The sequence below is a fragment of the Salmo salar genome, chromosome ssa04, assembly GCF_905237065.1.
Source record: "Salmo salar chromosome ssa04, Ssal_v3.1, whole genome shotgun sequence".
NCBI lineage: Eukaryota > Metazoa > Chordata > Actinopteri > Salmoniformes > Salmonidae > Salmo > Salmo salar.
Genome location: NC_059445.1, coordinates 8,031,655 through 8,042,268, shown reverse-complemented (window position 1 = coordinate 8,042,268; position 10,614 = coordinate 8,031,655). Strand labels below are relative to the sequence as shown.

At 43.2% G+C, this 10,614-nt stretch overlaps 1 protein-coding gene across 1 annotated transcript in view; it reads left to right on the top strand.

Moving 5' to 3' along the window:
- Positions 1 to 966: 966 nt before the first annotated feature.
- LOC106602204 (zinc finger protein 638) overlaps positions 967 to 10,614 on the top strand; it is a 50,491-nt gene continuing 40,843 nt past the window's right edge. Inside the window, exon 1 of the mRNA XM_045717613.1 lies at positions 967 to 1,058. Within this exon, the coding sequence (XP_045573569.1) occupies positions 967 to 1,058 (92 nt within the window). The remainder of the gene's footprint in view (positions 1,059 to 10,614) is intronic.

Below are 10,614 nucleotides of genomic sequence, written 5' to 3'. Positions count from 1 at the left end.
GAGGGAGGGAGGGAGGGAGGGAGGGAGGGAGGGAGGGAGGGAGGGAGGGAGGGGAGGAATGAAGAGAGAAACAGAGTGGAGACAGTTGTGGGTGAGGAAACATGGGGCAGAAAGAATGACTGACAGAAGATGAGAAAACTGAGTGACATAGTGAGGAATGAGAGAGAGGGGGAGAAAGAGGGAGAGGGAGTGAATGAGTGCCAGTGAGAGAGGGACATTAACAGAGAGAGTGAGAGAGACCAAGCAAGCAAGCAGAATGAATAGCAAACCATGACCACTTCAACATGAACTGTTATGGTTGCACATCGATGTTCCTTAAAGGAAATGTTGCAGACGGAAATCTCTCTTCTCCATCCATTAATTAAAATTGTTTGCTCTCATTTTACCACTTTTGGCTCTAAATGTCCTCAGAAGCTGGACAATTCAACCACAACAAGACGAACCTGTATTCTCTAATACTTTAATTCTGTCTCAAGATTCTGAAGACTCAAGATTCTGAAGACTCAAGATTCTGAAGACAGCTATTCGGATAACTACTACTTTGATCTGCCTGAATCTACAGCTGTCCTGGATCGGCCTGCAGTCATTATAGACCAGTGTTAACTGGACCTGTCCTGGATCGTTCTGTAGTCATTGTAGATCAGTGTTAACTAGACCTGTCCTGGATCAGCCTGTAGTCATTAAATACCAATGTTAACTTGACCTGTTCTGGATCGGCCTGTAGTCATTATAGATCAGTGTTAACTGGACCTGTCCTGGATCTGCCTGTAGTCATCATAGAGCAGTGTTAACTGTACCTGTCCTGGATTGGCCTGTAGTCATTATAGAGCAGTGATAACTGCAGCTGTTCAGTGTACTGGACTTGTTCAGGATCAGCCTGTAGTCATTATAGACAAGTGATAACTGCAGCTGTTCACTGGGATCTGGCCTCATTCATCTGTGAGTCGCAGACAGTCCGGCAAGGAGATGCAGAAGAACAATAAGAAGAACCGAGTCCAGAACATGGGCCAGCAGCAGAGAGCTCTAGCCTGCACGTCCTTGACCAAACCAAGCAACAAGTGAGTTGGGTCAGGGTTCAAGGGTCAGAGGGTATAGTACAGGGGGTGAAGGGTATAGGGACTCAGGGTCAAATGGGTGAAGTGCATTGTAAAGGTATCTGGGGTGCGCTCTGTAAATAATGCAGGCATCCGTTTGCTTTAGGTGTGTGTATACGTGTTTGTTGTGGGATGGCATTTGTGCTAAATACCAGCACAGCTTTTTAGATGGTCTTCTATCATGTTTGTTTGTGGTCTAGAATGAAACACTACCAGTACCACTCTACTTTTATTGCTACCTTTACTACCAATCACAACTGGTACTTGATTCATTTCTGATCCTTGAAAGAATGAAGTTTGCACAGTCGCTAATTCAGCCATAAATGAATGGAGTGTTTAATACAGTGACTTGGCTAACAGTGCCGGGTCGGCATACTGTGACTCAGCTAGTAATTCTATACTCAATGACTGTCGAGGCGCAAGGCTTTATCCCAACTACTAGAGTAATACTTTGTAGAATTCTTGCTGAATCTTCTATCAAAGTGATCAGGTAAAATGTAGTCTTCCATCAAATTTAGCCCAAACCTTTTGCCAAAAAGTGGTGTAAAGTGCTGACGAGGTGGTTTATTACCAACTTTTTAAATCATTTTTTTTTATGTACTGTGCAAAATTGAGTCTTTTCTTGTTTCTGTTTAGAAATTAGAAATATACTGTATATATACAGTGTGTATATATATATGTCATAACTGTAATAAAAACATTGGTCTGTTTTGAAAAGTTTTAGGGCGGTATGTCGTGAACTAGATGTTTTTATTTGCTGCAGACAGCTGCAAGCCGAGGAGCAGTCCCCATAGGCTCCAACTTGTCATCACTCTTTTATTGTAAGTCCGACACACAGTAAGTCTCTAATGTTGCCCCATCCAACAGCTTAAATCAATAAATGCTTAGTGCACAGTCAGATGCGCATCACATCACAGTAAATAAGACCACTGATGCTAACCCAGTCAGTCGGTGATGAAAGAATGGGGGGTAAAAAAATAAACAGACTGGCAGGTAAACAGTTTAGTACGGTGACCACATTTAAAATATCCAAATGTGGGACAACAGGATGATTTTGCTGGTCATTCACAGTTTTGGTCGCATGAATTTGTTTCTTTTTTTGACTATTCAGCAAACAATACTAAAATCTCATAAGACATTAGGTAGTGTGCTTGGTGTGACTATTATATTTGTTTGTGTTATGTAAAATATTATTAATCATTTTGTGATCTTCCAAGACATTGATTCAGCTTTGATTCAACTTGACTAATTCAGCACCATTGTGAGACGTGGTGGAGCAACACTCTGGTGTACTCAGGCAGCATTACAGCCCTGCACCGAACGAGCTAATTGAAGTGCAGCTAGTCTACTATTTTGCCTCAAGCAAAATGTGGTGATACAGAAACGAGAGACCACATGTGTGGGTGTTTTATGAAAATCGGGCAATATGTGGCCTAGGTAACCATTCTGGGTGGTCTCAGGGAATGTAAAACGGGATTGAGTTAAGTAGCAGTAAATATGAAAGAGCAACACAAATTTGAAATGACCTTATATCCTAACTTCCAGTCTAATACAGCTATTTACTTACTTTTGTAGCTCTTCATCGGTAGGACACTTTTTGTAAGTAGTTGGCATAACTGTCCTCTCCAAGTTTTGCTGGAATTTAGCCCAAAAGAATTTGAGAAATGTGATTGGTTGACGATAGGTCTATGACATTGGCCCAGCGTCTGGTCTTGCGCAGAATATGAGATCTCAACAACAACTGGAGAAGTGTTTATCATTACCATTACCACATCCTTGTCATGCAGAGTGCATTCGGAAAGTATTCAGACCCCTTGACTTTTTCCACATTTTGTTACGTGACAGCCTTATTCTAATCTGAGTCAATTGGAGGTGTACCTGTGGATGTATTTCAAGGCCTACCTTAAAACTCAGTGCCTCTTTGCTTGATATCATGGGAAAATCAAAAGAAATCAGCCAAGGCCTCAGAAAAACAATTGTAGACCTCCACAAGTCTGGTTCATCCTTGGGAGCAATTTCCAAACGCCTGAAGGTACTACGTTCATCTGTACAAACAATAGTACGCAAGTATAAACACCATGGGACCACGCAGCCATCATACCGCTCAGGAAGGAGACGCGTTCTGTCTCCTAGAGATGAACATAATTTGGTGCGAAAAGTGCAAATCAATCCCAGAACAACAGCAAAGGACCCTGTGAAGATGCTGGAGGAAACAGGCACAAAAGTATCTATATCCACAGTAAAACGAGTCCTATATCGACATAACCTGAAAGGCCGCTCAGCAAGGAAGAAGACACTGGTCCAACACTGCCATAAAAAAAGTCAGACTACGGTTTGCAACTGCACATGGGGACAAAGATCGTACTTTTTGGAGAAATGTCCTCTGGTCTGATGAAACAAAAATAGAACAGTTTGGCGGAAAAAGGGGGAGGCTTGCAAGCTGAAGAACACCATGGCAGCATCATGTTGTGGGGGTGCTTTGCTGCAGGAGTGACTGGTGCACTTCACAAAATAGATGGCATCATGAGGAAAGAAAATTATGTGGATATATTGAAGCAACATCTCAAGACATCAGTCAGGAAGTTAAAGCTTGGTCACAAATGGGTCTTCCAAATGGACAATGACCCCAAGCATACTGCCAAAGTTGTGGCAAAATGGCTTAAGGACAACAAAGTCAAGGTATTTTAGTGGCCATCACAAGCCCTGACCTCAATCCATTAGAAAATGTGTGGACAGAACTGAAAAAGCGTGTGCAAGCAAGGAGGCCTACAAACCTGACTCAGTTACACCAGCTCTGTCAGGAGGAATGGGCCAAAATTCACAAAATGTTTGACCCAAGTTAAACAATTTAAAGGCAATGCTACCAAATATTAATTGAGTGTATGTAAGCTTCTGACCCACTGGGAATGTGATGAAAGAAATAAAAGCTGAAGTAAATAATTATCTCTACTATTATTCTGACATGTTACATTCTTAAAATAAAGTGGTGATCCTAACTGACGGAAGACAGAGAATTTTTACTAGGATTAAATGTCAGGAATTGTGAAAAACGTAGTTTATACGTATTTGGCTAAGGTGTATGTAAACTTCCAACATCAACTGTATATATAAAAGTTAGCAAAAATGTCTAAAAACCTGTTTTCGCATTTTCATTATGGGGTATTGTGTGTAGATTGATGAGGAAAGAAAATAATTTACTCAATTTTAGAATAAGGCTGTACCGTAACAAAATGTGCAAAAGTGGAAGGGATCTGAATATTTTCTGAATATTTTCATAAGCACAACGTGACTGCAAGAGACAGGCTGGAATGACTGACTGAAATTCTGGAAAAATCTATAAATAAAATCTAAATGAGTGATGTTTGTATATTGTTGATCAAATGCTAGACATGATTGTTTGGTTGCGGGATATGGGACAAAATATGGGACTGTCCAGCACAATCTGGGACTACATGTGGTCACCCTATAGTGATAAGTCTAATTAAGGACAGATCATTTACTATTGACTTCCAAGTATTCTTACAGTACCAGTCAAAAGTGTTTAGCTTTATTTTTACTATTTTCTACATTGTAGAATAATAATGAAGACATCAAAACTATGAAATAATACATATGTATAGTAGTCTCTAAATACCACGTACACATTAGCAGTGTTAGCGAGGTATTAGGGATTGATTCCTGTATAGCAGTCTCTAAACAACATGGAAACATTAGCAGAGTTAGTGAGGTGTTAGGGATTGATTCCTGTATAGCACTCTCTAAATACCATGTAAACATTAGTAGCGTTAGCGAGGTGTTAGGGATTGATTTCTGTACTGCAGTCTCTAAAGTCCATGTAAACATTAGCAGCGTTAGCGAGGTGTTAGGGATTGATTCCTGTATAGCAGTCTCTAAATACCATGTAAACATTAGCAGTGTTAGCGAGGTGTTAGGGATTGATTCCTGTACAGCAGTCTCTAAAGACCATGTAAACCTTAGCAGCGTTAGCGAGGTATTAGGGATTGATTCCTGTACAGCAGTCTCTAAAGACCATGTAAACGTTAGCAGCGTTAGCGAGGTATTAGGGATTGATTCCTGTATAGCAGTCTCTAAAGACCGCAAGCACACTACTGTAACTCATTAAGACAAAGACTCATGGCATCCAATGTATCATCCTATCATCCTGGGGTTGAATACTAACTAACGAAGGTTTAAGCTTAAATAAATCAGCTCTTTAGTGTACTGGGTCCGGTGGGAGGTGTGAGTTGAGTATGCTAAGTTGGAAACGTATGGTGCATCGTCTTGCTCTGGCAGACTCTCTGAGTTGGATATGGGGGATAAAAGTTTTACGACTGGCAGCCGCGAGTTTTACGATTGGCAGCCGCACTAGCTGCCTGAGTCACTCACAGGCACTGGTCAGAGAGCAGTCTCACCTGTCGCATTCCTTTTTTTTAAACCACTGTCTGGTCTTGTGGCTTTGGCCTTGGATTTGTTTGCTACATACTGTACGTATGTAGCAAACAAATCCAAGGCCAAAGCCACAAGACCAGACAGTGGTTTAAAAAAAAGGAATGCGACAGGTGAGACTGCTCTCTGACCAGTGCCTGTGAGTGACTCAGGCACATAACATGTTCAAGTTTGTAGAGGCCTGTAAGAACAAAGTAGAGTTGATAGGGTTTGCAATGGCTGTGATAGTGACTGTTCTGGCTTGACACAGGTTGGCACTTGACACAGGTTTGCACTTGATACAAGATGGTGCTTGACACAAGTTGGAGCTTGCTGAGCCCTTCAATCCATTGTTTCCCTGCTAACACCCCCTGGGTTTCCAATGTTTTCCCTGCTAACACTGTTTTACCTAATTACACTGTCTCACTTCCCTACTGTCTGTGGGTGACCCTTTAACCCTCACATTAACCTAGTTCAAGGACTGTTTCCCTACTCTCTGTGTGTGACCCTTTAATTCTCTCATTAACCTAGTTCTAGGACTGTTTCCCTACTGTTTGTGGGTGACCCTTTAACCCTCACATTAACCTAGTTCAAGGACTGTTTCCCCACTCTCTGTGTGTGACCCTTTAATTCTCTCATTAACCTAGTTCTAGGACTGTTTCCCTACTGTTTGTGGGTGACCCTTTAACCCTCACATTAACCTTGTTCTAGGACTGTTTCAATACTCTCTGTGGGTGACCCTTTAACCCTCACATTAACCTAGTTCTAGGACTGTTTCCCTACTCTCTGTGGTTGACCCTTTGACCCTCACATTAACCTAGTTCTAGGACTGTTTCCCTACTCTCTGTGGGTGACCCTTTAACCCTCACATTAACCTAGTTCTAGGACTGTTTCCCTAGTCTCTGTGGGTGACCCTTTAACCCTCACATTAACCTAGTTCTAGGACTTGTACGAGTCTATAAAACCTGCTTGATTAGAGGTTCAGACAGGGTCTTAAATAAGCCAAATGATCAGATCATGACGTGTGGGTGTGATCTTCTCCTAATTTGGCCAATTGTCTATTTCACCGCAGTCAGAATGCTCTCTGAGAATGATCTCTCTGAATGATCTCTCAGAAAGATTGTGAAAACACCACAGTACGTACGCGCATAACCTATACCTCATCAAACTGCGTGGCATTCCACTGACACATTGTGCCACGGGTTGCCGAGGATCTAAAATAAAAACTCTAAAAAGGGCGGCCATGTCAGAGCCGCGCGAGAGAAAACAATAAAATACATTTATACACATGCAACGTGACAGAGTCACAGGTGGCCACTGTGGGTCAAGGGGGCCTTATAAATGTCCTTTAACTGTCTAAAGCAGCTAGAACCCGGCCTGCAGCTTTTCACAACGGTGGGCTTGTAAACTAAAGGTGCAAATCAAAGCGTTTAATACAGTGGCAACGCCGTCTTTCAGGCGCGTTGTTTGACTGCTTTGTGAGTCAGGGAATCAATTAATCAATGCCTGACAAACACCCGTGCCCCACAAAACATCACAAGGCATGACAGGAAAGTTTTCATTGCGCTTGTTAAAAGGTCAAGGCTGGTGACTTTTATGCCAGGACAAAAGTCACCAGATTATGAGTGAAATATCCAGATAATCCTTAATTATGGGTGGAATTGAATCCACAACCCATGGCGTTGCAAGTGCCATGCTCTACCGACTGAACCATAACACCAAATGTCTCTTCATTGTTATTACACGTGTGCTGTTGTGCTGCAGTCCATTGCCTTTGTGCGTAGATATACCTAACTGAGACTATTTCAGCCCTTCAGTTACTTGAGGAGATTCATATCACACCTCACGATTACTGATCTCATGTGTTGGAAGTAGTTTGAAGGGTCAGTTTATGCCAAGGGGGATCTGAGTGGGGCACTCTAGGTCTGGGTAAGGGTTCTGGAGTCTGCCAAGTAACAGAGGCTGAGAGGACGTCCCTCCTCCCCTATTCCTCTCATTAATCACACAGCAAGACACACTGGACCCACGCACTGTAGGACAGGGATGGGCAATTCCAGTCCTCGCGGGCCGGAGTGGTGTTACACTTTTTCCTCATCCCTAGCAAACACAGCTGATTAAACTAATTGCATTCTAAACTGAATATCATGATTAGTTGATTATTGGAGTCAGGTGTGTTAGCTGGGGTTGGGGCAAAAGTGTGACACCAATCAGGTCCCTGAAGACTGAAGTTGGCCATCCCTGCTGTAGGACATCGCTTTGAATGTGTCATGCTCAGAGGAAACAAAATTCTCTGTGTGACTGAAATGAGATGTAACTGAATCTGAATACATCATAATCACAAGATGCTTGTCAATGAAACACAGTCTGCATGGCCTTTACGATGCCCACATGCAATGGGACGGCACGTAGGACGGTATAACTAAATCATATTATAGATACAGCAGAGAATAAAGTGTCAAAATCCGTGATGGTCTATAACAGTGGTTCTTAAGTCTGGTCCTCGAATACCCCCAACAGTGGACATTTTTCTTGTTGACAAGCACATCTGATTCAACTTGTCAACTAATCATCAGGCCCGCAATTAGTTGAATCAGGTATGTTTGTCCGCAGCTACAACAAAAATGGGTGCTGTTGGGGGTACTCAAGGACCGGAGTTGGGAACCGTTGGTCTCTTATGTTGTCCCTTAGTAACGGCTTAGCTGAAATGCACCAAACCTATTTTGAGGTGCTTATTAAACATGAATTGCCTATATCCCATTGCCTGTATGAACATAACGTCATGCTAATGCACCTTATCATCAGGTTGTTCTGGGTTCAGTTTTATTTGGTGTTGTGCCCCTCTGCACAGAAATGTCACACCGTGTACCTGATTAGCACAAATTAGCAATGTGCTAGACGGACAAGATACTACTGTAAGTCGCTCTGGATAAGAGCGTCTGCTAAATGACTAAAATGTAAATGTAAATGTATATGGCCACCGTCCATTAGCAATGCTCTAGCAGATCGGTTAAAGGGGGAAGGCGATATCGTAAATCATTGTATTTGCCGGCAGTAAATCACTTGGAACTGGCCGCTGCCCAACAGGCACTACGTAACCTAGTTATTAGGATCGCATATCATCCATTTATAAAGCTTTAGCTCAGGCACTTTTAGCTTAAGGGACACAGTGTATGGGCGTGACAGAATGTTTTCACACAACTGGGAAACTTTGTGGTTCAGTAGGTAGGTTCTGACTGTTGCAGTCTCAGCAGTGACCTCCTTCACTCTTGGGAGCGAGAAGAGTCTTAGGCTGCATCCCGAATAGCACCCTATTCCTTAAATAGTGTACTACTTTTGTCCAGAACCCTGTGGGCATCCCAGTGGGCCCTGGTCAAAAGTAATGCACTGTGTGCAAAAAGGCTGCCATTTGCGACGTTGCCTTAGATTGATTGCCACTAGCCTTTACCCACCACGCCTGGGTCTAAAAATAAGAGGAGTCCTAAAAAAGATTTATGTCCTAAGCACTCGTGATGGGCACTTGAGAGAGATGGTGTGAGCTAAATGAACTGCTAGTGAGTGAGTGAGAGAGAGAGAGAGAGAGAGAGAGAGAGAGAGAGAGAGAGAGAGAGAGAGAGAGAGAGAGAGAGAGAGAGAGAGAGAGAGAGAGAGAGAGAGAGAGAGAGAGAGAGAGAGAGAGAGAGAGAGAGAGAGAGAGAGAGAGAGAGAGAGAGAGAGAGAGAGAGAGAGAGAGAGAGAGAGAGAGAGAGAGAGAGAGAGAGAGAGAGAGAGAGAAAATATGGTTTAGTTGGTGGTTTGTTTTTAAGGTCTCCTCCTAACTACTGGCATTCTGCAGCCAAGTCAGCACTTAAACACTATGAAACATTTTAATTGCTACAGTGAGACATTCTCTCATTGAATCTCCATTATGCATTTCTATTGCCCAGTAATGGGATGTTTGAGGGCGTGGAACGGCTGGCGACGCTGTTAATTTACACCCCCGACTACTGCGTTCCGCTCAAAGTCATGAAGCCTACACCTGTCATGCATTACTGCCACACTGCAAAGAGGGATCGGGATGGGGGACCAACAGGGCAGTTCAGGGGTGTTACATTGTGTGATTCATCCAATCCAATCCCCTTGGGTGTAATAGATACGTTAGCGGTCATCTAGGCAACAGTGTGGGCAGATTCAGTTAATCTACTGAGGAGAATTCACGATGTGCAAACAAAGCTACAATTCCCTATTGATTGTGTTGTTACTTGGTCTAACTATGTTCTGTTGTAGGAGTTGATAGAAGTTGACCTTAACCGCTGGTTCCAGGGTCAGATATGTTCTATCCTAATGAGGATTTAGGCTGAGGACATCTGATTTTAGGTCTGTGTTTAGGGGCCAGTTCAATCTCAAGGTTAGGAGCCAGTTCATCCTCAAGGTGGATTGCTGAGATACCTCTCTAGCACAGAGGTTTTCAAACCTCTCCTCTGGGACCCCAGTAGTTTCACAATTTAGTTGTAACCCTGAACTCTTTCACCTGATTCACCTATTCAAGGGCTTGATAATTATATAGTTGACAAGTTGAGTCATGTGTGTTAGCTTTGGAATACATCAAATACATGGAGCGGCTGGGGGTCCGTAGGAGAGATTTTCTCTAGCATGGAAGTCTGACTTCTGAATACAGTCGGCCTGAATCCTCTCCAGTCCACCACCTGCTCTTAATTAGTCCTACACTGTAGTACTGTATTACACATTAATGATATCACAAGCCAGACTGGAAGCCAATCCATTATGCAGCACTGTTAACACCCAGTCTTCCCCTCGCTTAGACTGCTGATGATGCAAACCCCATGGGGTGAAGTGAGAAACACCCCATACCGCTCTGTTTGTCCCACCTGGGGCACCCGTATCATTTTCATCCTGTCTGCACCAAATCACTTCAGTGCCTCCTCTCATCGTTCCGAGGTTGATTTGAAACCCCACGCACGTGCCTTCACAACACGACTCCCCCCACAACCCGCCACCTTTGTCCCAGCACCTAGGGTAGGCTTACTACAGCAACGACAACCACACACCATGCATCAGCAGTAGTAGTTGGAGCTCTGTAATCTGAGGACGCGGGTGG